Source organism: Syngnathus floridae, chromosome 12 (genome assembly GCF_059516105.1).
Source record: "Syngnathus floridae isolate MCC-2025c chromosome 12, RoL_Sflo_1.0, whole genome shotgun sequence".
Taxonomy (NCBI): domain Eukaryota; kingdom Metazoa; phylum Chordata; class Actinopteri; order Syngnathiformes; family Syngnathidae; genus Syngnathus; species Syngnathus floridae.
Window position 1 is genome coordinate 2,294,615 of NC_142424.1, and position 16,224 is coordinate 2,310,838.

At 42.0% G+C, this 16,224-nt stretch overlaps 2 protein-coding genes across 4 annotated transcripts in view; one reads left to right on the forward strand and one right to left on the reverse strand.

Annotated features, from left to right (window-relative positions):
* Positions 1-454: 454 nt before the first annotated feature.
* Positions 455-3,633, forward strand: wdr5 (WD repeat domain 5). The gene is made up of 14 exons (XM_088392710.1): positions 455-657; positions 1,184-1,285; positions 1,353-1,461; positions 1,539-1,612; positions 1,688-1,777; positions 1,846-1,935; positions 2,006-2,089; positions 2,199-2,254; positions 2,318-2,364; positions 2,447-2,522; positions 2,610-2,643; positions 2,718-2,792; positions 2,866-2,953; positions 3,029-3,633. Exons 2-14 carry the CDS (start codon positions 1,211-1,213, stop codon positions 3,127-3,129), a joined length of 999 nt encoding a protein of 332 aa, XP_088248836.1. The 5' UTR covers positions 455-657; positions 1,184-1,210; the 3' UTR covers positions 3,130-3,633.
* Positions 3,634-3,754: 121 nt separating this feature from the next.
* Positions 3,755-16,224, reverse strand: part of rxraa (retinoid X receptor, alpha a) — a 96,780-nt gene continuing 84,310 nt past the window's right edge. For 2 of the 3 annotated variants that reach the window (XM_088391695.1, XM_088391694.1), the window contains 6 exons: positions 15,000-15,184; positions 10,836-10,965; positions 9,389-9,521; positions 8,333-8,424; positions 7,492-7,597; positions 3,755-7,401 (listed from right to left, as the gene is read on the reverse strand). In XM_088391695.1, the coding sequence (XP_088247821.1) occupies positions 7,254-7,401; positions 7,492-7,597; positions 8,333-8,424; positions 9,389-9,521; positions 10,836-10,965; positions 15,000-15,184 (794 nt within the window). In that variant the 3' untranslated portion in view covers positions 3,755-7,253. The remainder of the gene's footprint in view (positions 7,402-7,491; positions 7,598-8,332; positions 8,425-9,388; positions 9,522-10,835; positions 10,966-14,999; positions 15,185-16,224) is intronic. The other variant, XM_088391696.1, reaches the window with a different exon arrangement.

The following is a 16,224-nucleotide window of genomic DNA, read 5'->3' on the forward strand; positions in this document are numbered from 1 at the left end:
TTAGGGGTTTGGGTCAGACTTTCAAAAAATGCTTTTGACTTTCTTCTGAATTTTGCAGTTTGCTTCCAATAAGGCCAGCACTCAACTCGCCTCATTTACTTCAACGAGGAGACTAATGATGACATACAACAGGCTGGAAGACAGTTGTTGCCACTTAATTGTGCAAAAAGAGAAATGTTTTGATCAGATGGTTGATAAAAGTATTTAAGATAGTCGAACTGTGATTTGAGCTGATTTCAAAGTATATGCTGTACTTGTGATAAAACAAGAGTTTTATGTAGACATTTTTACAAATATTACTAATATTTGCAAAACTAATAGTTACTGTATAAAGCACAAAATCAGAGCAAGAGAACAATTCACACAATAATATATATTTAATATATTTACTCATATTATTTCTGCAACTCTTTGAACCCGTGCAAGACCTTTATGTCCCTCCTGGCATTCCGTATCTCATGAAGTTTTCGCGCATGCGCTGTAGGCAACGCTGCAGCAGCACATTCCCCGCTTTCCACCGCAGATTTTGCTAGCAATCATCCAGCGGCGAACCAATTCGGCTCTCCCTAATTGTCCCAACTCTAAAATAAATGCACATAGTCTGAGCGGTGCTTTATGAAGAGCAGCAATTGGACACCCAAACTCCGTTAAATCCCGGTGAGTATCGATGTTTGTACGACGCCTCATTGTGTGCAATGAGGGCCCCTCCATACTGGCTAACTCAGTTTGTCAACAGCAGCAGTCGGCTATATAACCACTTGCAGCTCTTGCATTTAATTATAAATTCTGAAAACTTCCAGATTGCAAAATTGTTGTTTCTGTGCAAAACGCCGAGTAATATTGTTAAAAGACTGTTGCGTTAGCATAGCCTGTCAGCTTGACTATACGAGCTGCATATGAGGGTACCGTTGCAGCTCTTTGATGGTATCTCCGTTTCCATCCAAAATTTGAATAATAAATCTGATCACCAATAACAATGAGGTAGTTTTAATTAATGATAATAAAATGAAGCACATTTTGCTTCATGAACCATTTTTTTACTCCACTAGATGGCACTGTGTATTGGGAAAATGGGAAAAACAGTCCTAATTGTACTTTTCGTGACATTTTCCACCACATTATCTTTGAGTGAGTAATTCTTGTTTATGTTTTTATGACAAATGCCGCCGCTCCACACTGACAGTGCACAGTTGATGCTCGCTCCATTGCCATGGCAACAGAAGACAAGAAGCCGGAGACTGACACAAAACCTCCTGTGGGGACGTCAACATCTTCTCAGAATAAGGTTGGCTGATTAAAAAAAAGAACTTGACTATTATTGTCTTGATATTTGGCGTTTATCTATTTTACAGTCCACTCCCGTCAAGCCCAATTACGGACTGAAGTTCACACTCGCAGGTCACACTAAAGCCGTCTCCTCTGTCAAGTTCAGTCCTAGTGGAGAGTGGCTGGCCAGCTCCTGTAAGTTCTCCCACCATTTTCAAGCTCCTCACTATTTGTATTCTCCCTAAATCAACCCTCTTTCTTTCTCTTTGCAGCTGCTGATAAACTCATTAAAATCTGGGGAGCTTACGATGGCAAATTTGAGAAAACCATATCGGGACACAAACTTGTAAGTTGGTCAGTGCCATAACTCAAATTACACAGAAGATGCTTAATATGAGCATATTTACCTCCGACTCTCCAGGGCATCTCCGACGTGGCATGGTCGTCCGACTCGAACCTCCTGGTGTCTGCGTCCGATGATAAGACCTTGAAGATATGGGACGTTAGCTCGGTAAATTCTCAGGCCTCGTTCTGAATTGGGTGGTGGCAGTAATAATTTTTCCCTTTCTGTGTCCACAGGGAAAATGCTTAAAGACACTGAAAGGTCACAGCAACTACGTGTTCTGCTGTAATTTCAACCCGCAATCCAATCTCATCGTGTCGGGATCAGTGAGTACACTTTTTTTAAGGACCAGGAAGTGAAGGAATCAGTGCTTAATTTATTTTAACCTTTCCCCAGTTTGACGAGAGCGTGCGAATATGGGACGTGAAGACTGGCAAGTGTTTGAAAACATTGCCCGCTCATTCGGACCCCGTCTCTGCTGTAAGGACCTCGACAAGTTTCTGCGTCACGACTCACCCCTCCCCTCTGTGCTCAGTCAAGAAGGAGAGAGAAAAAAATAATAATTATTACCTGTATCTCTTCCTTTTAGGTCCATTTCAACAGAGACGGCTCCCTGATTGTGTCCAGCAGTTATGATGGACTCTGGTAAGAATGAAAAACATTTTAATTCAGAATTATGGACCGTATGACTTTGTCTTTTGTCTCCAGCCGAATTTGGGACACAGCATCCGGGCAGTGCTTAAAGACACTAATAGGTACAAACGGGGGGAGCAATTTTTTGGGGGGGGGTTAAATGTCACAATTGCCGCAAGCCTTGACTGGTGTTGTTGATGTTAGATGACGACAACCCTCCCGTGTCCTTTGTCAAGTTTTCCCCCAATGGGAAATATATCTTGGCGGCGACGCTGGATAAGTGAGTAGCCAATCTATTCCCTTTTCAATTTATTATTTACGCAATTTTTGTTTGCGAATTCTTGAACTTTTGTATTTTGACCCTCAGCACACTGAAGCTGTGGGACTACAGCAAAGGAAAGGTGAGGTTATTATTTTTTTTCCTGGAATAAATTCGCCGCTAAATTGTTCGTCTGCTTGGCTTCAACTCTTGCAGTGCTTGAAGACGTACACGGGCCATAAAAACGAGAAGTACTGCGTGTTTGCCAACTTCTCGGTCACAGGTGGAAAGGTGAAATGAAATTTTTGGATTTTTTTTTTTCTCTTGTTCTCGTTGGGCGAGACTAAAACGTGCTCTCTCGCAGTGGATCGTGTCGGGCTCTGAGGACAACATGGTGTACATCTGGAACCTGCAGACAAAGGAGATCGTGCAGAAACTGCAAGGCCACACGGGTACCGCTTCATCTTTCCAAGAAAATCAAAATGCTCAGTTTCTAAAATGTTACCTGTTTTTCCCCAAAATTCCAGACGTGGTCATTTCGACCGGCTGCCACCCGACAGAGAACATCATAGCATCAGCAGCTCTAGAAAACGACAAAACCATCAAGCTTTGGAAAAGCGATTGTTAAAGCTCCACCGTTCATATTTCTCCTTTTAACACTTTTTTTTTTCTATTTTTTTATATATGGAAAAAGGACTTTTTCTTCCCACTAGTGAGCTTCTGCGTGGTGCAGAACTTCCAGGGAAGGAACTTTAACAGTGATGCGACAAATAAATCCCCTTGGTGAAGCAACAACGAAAAAAAATCAGTTTGGCAATTTATTCTGCGTGACATGTAATTTCTTCATTCCACGTGGTTTTGTGTCCTGACACCCCCTCCGCCTGCCCACACACACAATTTGTCGTTAAGCAAAATGGATGACTTGTGTAACAAATTAATTTCACCATTTCTAGTGTTTCAGAATTATTGGGCAGAACTTTTAACCTGGATATCAACACAGTTCACGACAATTCATTTATGTTCTGTGAAACAAAATAAAAGGTTGGAATTTTTTGCCTTTTATGTAATTGTTCTTGTCTAGTGATGTCAACCTTGACTTTGGTTTTCTAATAAACAAGTTACCAATGCATTACATTCCTTGCTTTTTTTTTCGTTACTACTGTCATTGAAACATCTAATTAAATTGTTTGGTTTCTCAGTTTGAACACTAGGGGCGCTATGCAAGTTGCATTGAGAAAAATCCAGCAGCAGTGTTGATTTTGATGTTTTTTTTTTAATAATTTTTTTGTTTCTCTGTCCATGAAATTTCATTGGACAACACACAAAGAACAGATGACAAAAATTTCATCTTCTTAAAAGTCGACACAAAAAGTATGACGGGACAGCTTGCCACTCGGCGGCGATAAGTCGAACACAGCAAAGTAAAAGCCACAGTTTCTTAACAAGGTGCTGGCTCCTCCTCAACATTATTGTCCGCGTAAACATCAGCCCACAAGAAGAACGGGACAAAAACAATTACAGAAGCAAGGGATAAAATTTACTTTTCTACAAAAATAGATCTTCAAGTTTTTTTTCTTTAACTTTTACATTGTCTTGAATTGTTTACTGTCAGCACCAAACAAAGCAGTGATTGTGTCACAAGGTCAGCTTTTTTTTTTTCCTGATCACATTTTTAAACATACAATTGCCAAGCAAAACACATTTTATGGAGGGTCACATCCTGACACCCTAACCATCTTTTTTTTGTACAGTTTAGAGGTCCCATTAATCTGAAAAGCTGGTTTTTGTTTTTAATAGTACACATTTTGGGCTACTGGGATTCTGCTGGTTGTTTTTTTTTCTTTTTCTTAGAAAGGCAGCAATGCATAAAATTGCCCTTCCTTGATAATCGCATAAAAACACCAGAAAACTCGTGGAATTATTTTGGTCTGAAAGACTCCTCTCTCACTTTTGCTGCTGGAAATACTCAAGGAACAGATCTGCTGATATATTTATTTATAAATATATACACATATACATATTAACAAAATATAGTTTTTTTTACATTATGAAGTGTCTATGAAGGTTATCATTTGATGTCATGTTTGATTTCTTGTTGGGGGCGATTTTACATGTCATCCACATTTTTTTTATGGCTTACAAGACCTGCATGTGTCAACCATCACAGTCATCAAAGAGCACCCCCCCTCCCTCCCATTCTAAATTATTTCTGGGAAATTAGCGGCTAAAAATTCCGACTCAAAAGCTGCAAGACTCCTCCCCTAAAAATGGATTTTTTCAATATACAAACTATTCTTATGTATGCATAATTATTATATAAATACTGTTCTGTAAACTGAGCTCACACTGGCAGTCAATACTGTCACCTGGATAGTTATTAGTATTAATATTAATAATAATAATACAGGCCACCTTGCTTGCAGAGACGTGCCAATAAGTCATGAATAGTTATTGCTCTTTTCTCTTACTCTCTCTCTCCCTTTTTGGCGATAGCAAGCACAAACTGTGCCACATAAACCCTGTGAGAAAGTGCCGCCTCTGAAAAGATGGGGGGAATTAAAAAAAAGGAATTAAAATGTTGCAGTGCAGATATTTTCCGCTAGAGGACGCCAAAAGCTCGCCTTTCGTTTAAACAGGCTTTATGAGAGGCTTGCTTTTTAAAGGGGGTTGTAATCCGACCCGATTTTTTTTTACCCTGCTGAAGGCCTTCTGTGAAAGTGGACCTTAATCAAAAGAGATTTACACGCATGTGTCCAGAACTTTCTTCGGGACCAACAACAACAAAACAAATAGACTGAAACCAAACCAAACATGACGTCATTGGTGTCCTGGTCAGAGAGTAGCAGAGTCTTCAGGTTGCCACAAGAATCATTATGGACTGTTAATTGCTTTTTTTTATTTGGGAGTATTTAGGCCATGTTGACAATAAAATAAAATTAAAATTAAAAAGCTTAATTTAAAATTGAAATGAAAAACACTACAATTATGATTTGATGATTTTCTCCCTCCCATAATGTTTTTTGCTTTAGAGCAAATGCGATTAGCGTGAAGCTCATTAACCTGAAGATCAGAATGTGGGTTGAAGTTTTTATAATCCAAAAAACTATCTGAAAAGTTAATAGATCGTAATTCAAGTGGCAAAGCCCGGACTCTGTTACACCTCCAAAGTATTAACACAACACAGTGCTCAGGTCCTGACTGCTTCAAAGTGCTTATGAAAGAAAGAACATGCAGATAAGAAAAAAAATTCTAGTGTTCTTTTTTCCACTCTCATATGTTTCCTTGACTCCATCATCTATAGATACTGTATATACAAAAAAAAATGTAAAGCCAAAAATGAATGAGTGGGGATGCGAGGAGAGCAAAATATTTGCATGGTCAACTTTCCATCAAGCCAAACGGCGCGGGCAAAATGAACGCTACCGCAACAGCAGAATATGAGCGGACATATGGAAAACATTTCATATTTCATCGTGGACCAATGTTGCCGAGACAGAGAGGGGAAAATAAGTGGGACCGTCCTGATTGGGCCACGGGCCAGATTCCCACCCCGGAGGTCAAATGTGTTGACATCGGCTCTGTCATGAGGTTAAGTGCAAAGTAAAACAAACAAACAAACAAAGCGAGAAAGCGAGCGCTCGGCTGCAATGACAAGCGCTTCTCTTTCTATGGATGATGTCAGCGGGGCGAGCCCGGATGAGGAGGCTCAACAAACTGAGGTAATCGTGCTGATCTGAAATGGAACCCCAAAAAAATAAAACAAACATGTAAATACTGTTTCTGGTTGTAACTTCCTGCGTAGAAAGAGATGAGGTGATCTTGAGAAGCTAACAGCTGCAGTGTTGAGAGGTCGGAATTCACATCAATGAGGGGGAAGGGGGGGGGGGGGGGGGGGGCTGGTGAAATGAACAAAGGTGACACTTGCTACCTTGCAAAGTTCATACGCCATACAAAAAAAAAAAAAGGCAGAATGCCTTGGCTTCTTCCTGTGTGCACAAACAACCGTGCGGATTGTACGTACATGACATAAGCCCCGCCCCTTCCCCGCCCATTCCCAAGATGGATCCAAAGATTGTTCCTGCTTAGGCTGATTGGTAAACGTTGCCCTGGCCGATGTTTTTGCACAGTGTTGTTGATACAGTAAGACATGGTTGGATCGGTTTGGAACTGGGCCAGGACACCTGAGGTTCGTGAACACTTGCAGTCTTTGTAGCACACCTGTTAAGTTCCACATCCCGGAAAGCTGACACCCCCCCACCCTCCCTCCTTTTTCTTGAAACAACTAGTGCAAGACGTGTTGAGTCCAGTCGGGGAGGTTTGTTTTTTTTTCCAAAAAGCTCCGAGTGTCTGTAAGATTGTCCTGCTCACCAGGCTGAGGGTCTCAACATGACGTCCACACCATGTTTTTGTGTGCACCCACCCTGAAAGGTTTTTTTTTTTTTTTAATGTGTGAAGATGCTCAATCATCTCGTCAAGATGCTGGGAAAATGCTAATAATGGCTCAGTACATTGCTTTTGTCTTCTCTCCACCGCGTGCTCTTCTGAGATATAGTTCTGATTGAAAATTCTTTACAAGGTATAAAAACACACCCATAATGAAATTGTTGTTTCCGTAGGGGGGGGAGGATGGGGATGTTCACCATCACATGATGTGTCTTAGTCAAGGTGGGACATTTAAAAAAAAAAAAAAAAAAACAGGACCCTGCTGGGAAAGAAAGAGGAGGCAGATGACGAGCGCCGTCCTCTCCGCTATTATGTCATTTGATGCGGCGCTTCCAACATTTCCATGAGGAACGTGTCGATGGGCGTGTCGCCTATGAGCTTGAAGAAGAACAAGTGTTCCAGACACTTGAGGCCGATGGAGCGCAGCGCCGGTAACCTCAGCAGCAGCTTGGCGAATCTGTCACACAGCCGAGTCGTTAAGTTACAGACCCGAAATTGCTTTTACTCGAAGGGATCGATTGAAACTGCGCCATTTTGAAATTGTTACCTGCCGGGCTGCTCGGGGTACTTGTGTTTGCAGTAGGCCTCTAAAGATGCGTAGACTTTTTCTCGGAGAGCTTCCACCTCACTTGGGTTTGATAGACCTTTGGAGTCTGGGCAAAAATAAAAAACAGCTGCAAGTGAGAGATGATGCTAAAAATAAACTTTATCATTTGAGATGGCAATCAATTTCTCACCTCTGTGCACAAATGCAGGGTGGGAATTCACGAGAGGCAACAAGTTGCACTTTAACCTCGCGGCCTTTTACGGACCGGCGCGTATATGTTTGCTTTCTGTGCAATTAGCGCTCCTCTTTAACGACATTGTTGATGAACAATCGAGTTGAACAAAAAGACGTTTTACCCACTAATGGCTGAACTCAAGATGACACACAGTGAGAATGAAGCGCTCCCTTTTTTTTTTTTTTCGCCGTCAGAACAATCCGGTGAACTCTAATTAACAAGGACTCGGGCAAAGGAGCGAAGCGGGGCCGGCGGGCTCGGCGGAGTCGCAAACAAAAGTGGAAGACAGAGGATCAGTGTGTCTGGTGCGGAGGGATGGAGGATCCCACACTGGGTCGTGTTGGCGCTTTGCTTTAATGCCTTGCTTTGGCAAGACGGCGGCGTTCGTTTGTGACGAGGCGCAAAACACCAAACGAAATAAATAAAAAAATCACAACAAGGAACTAGAGTAGAAAATGAAATTCTCAAAAGTAATGAAAAACTAGATGCAAAATTAAATTTAAATAAATAAATAAAAAAAAAAGACAAAATAAAATAAAAACAAACTGTCATGTAATGACATCAAAGCAAGGATTAAATGACTGAAAAAGCTCACGGATAGTTTACCTGGGTTGAAAAGGACGATAGCTCGAAGGCACCCCAGTTCTGTCTTATCCATCTGCATATCCCGCATTTTAGACACCAGCTCCGTGAGCACTCTGCACAAGACAAAAAAAAAACAAAAAAACGGTGGCGATGGAATGAGTTTGCATCTCTCATTCCCCATCATGACTCTCAAAATCATGGATGCATGCTAATTGTCTGTCACAGCAACCCCCCCTTCTGTTTATGTGTGCTAGCGGGTGACATCACTAGACATTCAGTCGCTGGCACTCCTCGCCTCCCCCCTCACGCTCTTTCTGACGAGTCAATCGTGACGCTGAGATCATTGTCATTCAATTTGCTACAAGACCGAGATGCTTCATAATAATCCGTCTCATTCAAAAGAGGACCAGAGTGATAGAGCGAGAGAGAGTGAGCTTTAGATAAATAAACATTATCAGCTGTGTGTATCTTTAAGTACGCCTCACTCATTCCGAGGATGCGATACATCCCGAGGCGGTGACTGGCAATGATATTGACGGATGACTCCAACGTAGTTATTAATCCAACTGCCAGGATGAAAACACGGGCACTCATGACGGGCCACCTCATTAGATGTGCTCACACAATCAATTTCCAAGAGGTGTGGTAAATATTTATAAACGATCATCTGCTTGGAATATTTAGTATCGGGTCTCATTGAGATGCCGGCATAACTCAGCTGCTCCTTATATGAGTTACCGTATTTTCCGGACTATAAGGCGCACCTAAAATGTTCTCAAAAGCCGACAATGCGTCTTATAGTCCGGTGCGACTTATATATGGGCCAAATTCCTAAATTTAAACTGCGCCTTATATAAGGACAAAGTTTTAAAATGGGCCATTCATTGAAGGTGCGCCTTATAGTCCGGCGCGCCTTATAGTCCGGAAAATACGGTTGTCTAAGAGTTGAGTTGAGTAAATGCTACTTGGGAATATTCAGCTTGACAACTTTGAGGCTCAAAAAAATTCCGTATCAAGATGCACGTCTCAAACAGCCGAGTGAAATATGCTTCAGTCGATACGAAAATCCCCACCGACCTGTCAAAGATGGCTCCCACTCCAGCGCTGTGGGCGCTGTTCCGGTGTACGTGCAGCCCGGTGGCCAACAGAATCCCGTCTTTAACGGTGATGGAACGGTGCGAAAACGACGCGATGAGCAGTTCGTTCCAACCTGCGGCACAGATACGAAAAAAAGTGTGAAAACAAGCAAATCCCGGTACAAAAGTTCACAGCGCTAGCAGGCTAAATCAAAGTGACAACAAAGGGCGGGCACCGCAATGATTCAATTAAGCGGCGTGGTAAAAGCGCTCGGGGTTCTCAAGCGCCGCCATCGGGTTATTACCAAGACATTGGATTCATACTTTGGGAGGAGACAGGCGTGTAAAAGGGATGAAGCGCGGCTGCCAACACGATCAAGACAACTGGCTTGACGCGCCAAAGCAGGGGCTCAACACACACACATGGGACGGCCATCGTTGAGCGACGGGGCTCCTTTAACACTTCTGCCCGGCAACACTCGCCTCTTCTCCCCGCCGGAGTTGAGTCGGGTACGAGAGGTTTTCTTTTTATCAGCGGTACGGCAGAACTAAAGCGGTTATTTATAGAAAACCTGAGAGCTGAAGGGAGACGAGCTCGCCGGAATAACGTCTCGCTCGCTCTCCTCCAATGAAGTCTTTCCATCACTCGGCGGTCGGTGTGTGTGGCATAAAAGAGCGATGGGAGGATGCGTTTTGATTCGCCGGGTGTGTAATAGCATTTCTTTTCCTCAAGGTGGATTAGGAATATAATGGCGTAATTTGGAGCGACAGGCAGACGATGTGTTGGGGGACCCCGAAAGACCCTCCCGCGTGTGATGTCGCTGAATGGGGACGACATGACAGACGAGTCACACCGTTTTAAAAAAAGGCCCCCTTGGATGATTGTCGAGAATATCAGAAAGGCGCCATTGACAGGACAGCGAGAGCAACACGTGGCGATGATGAGTGACAAAAGTATCGGGACACATTTAATCTTTGTGCGGCGTTAGCTGTGAAAAATAATGGCCGACATGTCCACACACTATTAAATACTACTATTGGTAATTATAAAATTGATTTTTGCCATCAAAAGCACATTTTCATTGTTTTTGTTGGACTAGTAGAAATATTTTTTTGTGGTTTTATTTTGATAAAATCAAATGTATTCCAAACGGAACCACTGAAGTCTCGTCAAACTGTTTTTTGTTTTTGTTTTTTTCTCTGTAATCGAAACACACATTGTTCTTATGAATCTAGTTAACTTCTTGAAACTTCCTGAGGAATCTTTCTGTGGTCAAACTGAAACCATTTACGCAAGATTCAACCTCAACTCATTGATGCAGAAAGTCTCCCCCGAGATTTGCCTCTATTAACAACAGACGATATAATCTGTTTTTATTTTTAAATGGAATAATAACAATTGTCAGTGCGGATAAGTTGGTGGGAATTTGAGTGGATTGTGAACAGACCTGCTCGTAGGAGGATGACCTGGTCATCAAGCGGCAGTTCTGAGAAGTGAGGAATCCTCTTGGCCCACTCGACCAACGTGAAGAGCTGCTTGTCTGCAGCTTGACAGATATTTGTCACCGGGTCATTAGGCTGCAAGGAAAGAAAGACAAAAGTACCTAAGTTAATTTAAAAAAAAAAAAAAAAGCAAGCAAAAAAAATAAAAAATAATAATAATAATAATAAACTGCAACACTGCATGCAAAAAAAAAATCCCCCATAAAAACTGCAAGCAAAAAAAACAAATAATAATAATAATAAAAAAACCTGCAACACTGCATGCAAAAAAAAATCCCCCAAAAAACTTTGCAGACTTTTTTTATGTGCAGCTGTAGGGATGGTGAATGGAGCTCAAGAGGCCCAAGGTGACATTTCACAACAGGGCTGAGCCGCTTTAATGTGACCCCATCACTGGTTTGGTCACGGCGCCTCTCTTTTTATCCATCCTTTACATATTGATAATGTCAACATATGAGTAGTGGAAAATTGGATAGATACGGAAAATAAAACCAGGCGTTTCTAAGAATCTCACTACCTCGTGCATTTTGCCGATAAAATACAAACACTGGCTAGTTTTTCGATGAACTGCCCGCATGAATCAAGCATCTATTGATTTTACGTCATTAGAGCCACTCAGAGATGGGCAGGAAAAAAAAATTGGAGAAAAGAACGCGGAGATGAACGCTGCTATTATTTTTTCCAAGAACGTTATGTAAAACACGTTACCTCGATTTATTTTCGGAGTGTACTACTCATGAAAAGTGTGCGGTAATATCTTTTAATGAAATTCAACATAGAAGGTAAGTCACATGAACATAAACCTTAATTATGTGCTTTTTTTAAAATAATGAACAGAGATGAGATTCACATGGTGGCGAGGAAACGTTTTTCGTTTTTGAACTGGGACATGAACTCGTTAAATGCGAGAGGGGAAAAAAAAATCCGGGAAATAAAGTTATGTTCGGAACTTATTGGATAATGACCGTTTTTATGATTTTTGCTTTTATACCGGAACACAGTCAATTTAAAACATGAGGCTTCGATTTAAAAAGCCAAATTAACTGTGGAACACATAAATATGTTCCACAGTTAATTTGGTCCTTTTATATACTCCCGCCATTTACGGGATATTTTAAATATGCTGACATAAGCAAAAATTGTAACAATAATACTGTTCATACTTGTCTAGCGTTCAGTGACTTTAAATTTTGAAACCAACTGGAATTTGTTCAACTCAACAACTGGAAGTACACAAATGTCTGTTTATTTGTGTGCACCAGGGACGTGAAGTTTGGAACTTTCATATTATCTGAAATCATCAGAAGTTCCAAAACTGACACCATCTTTGTTCTTCGCTCCACAGCGAGCGTATAATACAGTGCCGGGATTGCAACACAACACGGAACCCGTGCCAGCTAACTAAAATGTAAATCCACCCGACAATCCCAAACTCCTTTGCCCAATCTCTAATGTGTAATCTCCTTCCATCCTCAAACGACAAACCTCTGTAAACAAAACAATGAGGTAAGTACGCTTAAGTTGGAAGTATCCCCGTGTGAACTCCAACATAATCGGCAGAACCTGCCCGGTTTCTTTCCTCCAAAGCCTGTTGATCGATTCTATAAAGCTCGGAGGATCCAAACCATCAGCCGCACCTCTCAAGAGGAGATTAGTTCGGGATGAAGGAGAAAGCGAGCGTCACTCCGCTCACGTCTTCCTTTTGTAACACACAGACCAGAGAGACATCTCCGTCTGTCCTCCGTGTTCCCTTTCCTTCCCTTCGGTGTGAAACTCACACCGACTGCTCGGTATCGCACATTGGAAACAAGCGAGGAAAAAAAATAAAAGCCAGCAGACACAAAGCGGAGAGACGACTCATGAATATTGCAGCGTCGGATCTCCTTGGGAGATGCGGTCGGTGGAGTTGGGTATGACGGATATCGTGAGATGTTCATCCTCTTCATAAGTATTCATTGGGAAGAAAAAAAAAAGGTGACCGTCACGAGTCTTGATACTGGTTGATAGTTGTGGAGGCGAGCTTCATGAATGTTGCACGACTATCTGTTTACACTGACCCGCTTTCTTTGACTCTGTTTGTGGAGATGACAGCGGAGATTTTCCCGCAGCACTCCTCGGGCATCTCAAAGCGGCATTTAGGATGGAAGGGAAAACCTCAGAGAAGTCTTAATATTCACAATCTGTCCATTGCAAACGTCAAACAATATGTTCAGTTTTAATTCATGAAAAAAAATTCTAACTAGCACATTTATAAAAATATCATCGCTTGAGGAGAAAGATTTTTCCTTTCAATTTTTCATGATTCAGCTTTTGCTAGCCAATAAGAGCGTGATAAGAAGGAGAAAATTGGAGGCTCATACATCAGCTTGGAAATAAATTACTCAAGTGGCCCACTTTTTGGAAACGTACATCAGGCGCGGGGAATGAATCATCAGTTAATTATCATTGAAATAAACACAACACTGCTTGCTTATTTTTTTTTTTTCGGAGGGATAAGCGACAACAAAACACCTGCAGGATTAGATGACTAAAGCCTCCCCGTCCATCTTAAGAAGAGGCTTCTCCTTATCTGACTGGACACGCATTACTAACGCATGTTTAACTTCTGTTCTAGGTCAGGATGAGATAAACACACTCGATTCAGTTTGGACAGACCCAGGCCATTAGACGGTGGCGCTGGTGGTCCATTCATGCTTCTCGGGCCTTGTGATTAATTACAGCACGGGGCAGTGCTTCTCAATGGAGGCCTTGCGGGGGAGGAGGTTCGAGAAGAAGAGAGAAGAGAAGTACAACCTGCGAGGTTATTTTGCTAACAGCTCAGGTCAACTTTTATTTAAGTAGCCTGTTAGGCAAAATTGTCATCCCAGAGATACATTTGAAGTACGGCACAGCCTTAAAGTTTTTTTTTTTTTTTTGCTGTCATGCAGAAAGCAATGTACGAATATATTTTGATGAAATATGAAATATGAAATACAACCGAGGCTCAATCAGCAACGCTGTGAAGTCATTTTTCTTTATAAGATGAAAATACTGATATGTAGTTTTAGGTCTAAATAGGTTTTAGTTTGGGATAGGCTCTCAAAAATACAAACTAAACGAGTCCAAAAACCAAAAGGTGGACCTGACATGAACACCAACACAAGCAAAGATCCAACCAGATGTGAAGAAAAGCAGTGAGCTAAATACAAGTCACCTGAGGAGACAACAAGGATCACCTGGACGAGACACGAGTGGCCGAGCGAGCTGATTGGTTAACACCAGCAAGGTGAGATCAGGTAGAAAAAAAAAATCTACCAAATATAATCGAAACAACCCAAACAGAATCATGACAATTTGACTCTTGTAGGTTTTATGAACTTCATTATATATACCAGCAATAATAAATAAATGGAATCAACCAACAAATCCAGAGCAAAACAACAACCTGCCAAGGGAACTTCCAACGTCGCTCGAAAAAAAAGGCCACACTAAGCTAACGAGTGAGTCAGAGTGTCCGCGCCGACACCCGAATGTCAACGCTCATCTCCTACACGTCTATCCAGCCTCCGAAAATAGCTCCATTTACTCACATAACAGCCTTCACATCTCCACTTTCACTTCACAGGACATTTCCCTCCTCCCCTGAAGCAGACGAGTCCCACAAGAACCCCGCCCCCCCCCCCCCCCCCCTTTGCTCCGCCACTCTTGCCCCAGCTTCTTCTTCAGCCTCACCTTCCCTCCCTCCTTCACTCCCAGCTCCCGTGTTTCTCATGCTCCAGCAGAATTCCTGAGAAAGTCGAGACTATGCGAGGATGCTTTCAAGAACAGTCTGCTTGTTGCATTATTCATCACTATTCGTCTCCGCTATGTCAAAGACGTGGCCAGCTGTTGCAGAGAAGATACCACATTCGAGGGTAACGAAGATCGTGCAAGGTGAACCCTCCTGATCACAAGCAGTCCTTGTCAAAGGAATTCCAAACTTTCTTTCAAATGGAACAAGAAGATAATATCATCTGGAAATTCTCGTTTTTAAATCAAGACCACCATCTGAGTCCACCAGACAATTATAAATAAGTCAATATCGTTACGGTGATCATTTACGAATAGTGACGATTCGTTTCAAAACTCACCGAGTTGGACGGAACCCCGAGGTTGGTGTCGATGTAGGTTTCGGTTTTGGGTTCCACCGCCTGCTCGGCTTCCAGGATCTTCTCCACGGGCATGTCCTCGTTGGCGCAGCTTGTGGACTCCACCTCGTTCTCGTTCTTTTCCTTGGCTCGCTGGCGCTCCTCCTGAACGGCTGCATGTAACAACACTGGTTCCGGTCACTACTGCCGTTTATTAGGTTATCCATAATTCAAAGTAGAAATACGTTGATGGTTTCAGTCTCTGAATATATCAGTTTTTTTTTAAATTATATTTGATTTTTTCATTATTTATTATTTTTTGAAATACGTTGATGGTTTCAATCTCAGAATATATCAGTTTTATATATATTTTTTAATAATATTAGATTTTTTTATTATTTATTATTATTTTTAGATTCTTTGACAATTGTCAGGCATGAATAATTGCTCCAACGCTTTACATTTTGCACACATGCTCAAAAACCTTTTCATGCTCTCCTCCAAATCATTTCTTAACACAATAACAATGTACGTTCTGTCAGTGACGTGCGGTCGCCAAGCAGTCTCAGTTTCAATATAACACAAATCAATGAGGACTATTTTTTTTTTTTTTTGTGAGTGCATAACTGTAGTGGTTCTGTCATCTGATTGGCTTGGCGAGGAGACACAGGAAATGGTTTGTGTGCTCAGCAGACACCGAGACTCACTGCGGCTAAGGCAAGAAAAAAACCACAACTCCACCCTTGAATGGAGACGAAAAGAGGCATAAGTGTGTGTGCGATTTTTTTTTTTCAGCAGAGTATAATTAACTTGAGTCAAAATACCACGTTAAAAAAAAAAAGCGGCTATTTTAAAATTTATTTCGGTTTTTCATTCTGCGTCATTGTGACGTTTCACACCTGGAAAAGCGACACGATGACTTTTCACAATGAAGCAGTGGAGGAGGAAAAAGAAGGAAAGGGGCCCCACTTTAGAAGATCTGCTGTCTGGCGGTGGAGGTCAGCCCAAGGGTAAAATACTTGTGTTGGAGTCACAGAGGGGTGAAGAGGGCTGAAATCATGTTAACTTTCCTCCCCCCCCTCCCCTTTTTTCTCCCCTGACTGCAGGAGTATAAATTTATATAATCCCGTTCGTCTTTCTGCAGCTTCGCTTAGCCTTTCGGGCTACTAGCGCCTTGTTCTGCAACTACTACCCTCGGGGTGTAGTGGGCGGCTTAGGCGGCACCCCG

Excerpts from the sequence above, each read along its gene's own strand:
- wdr5 (XM_088392710.1), top strand. The coding sequence starts at position 1,211 with ATGGCAACAGAAGACAAGAAGCCGGAGACTGACACAAAACCTCCTGTG. Across the intron at positions 2,523-2,609 it reads TTGGCGGCGACGCTGGATAA|CACACTGAAGCTGTGGGACT; the intron begins GTGAGTAGCCAA and ends TTTGACCCTCAG. Across the intron at positions 2,954-3,028 it reads GAAACTGCAAGGCCACACGG|ACGTGGTCATTTCGACCGGC; the intron begins GTACCGCTTCAT and ends CCAAAATTCCAG.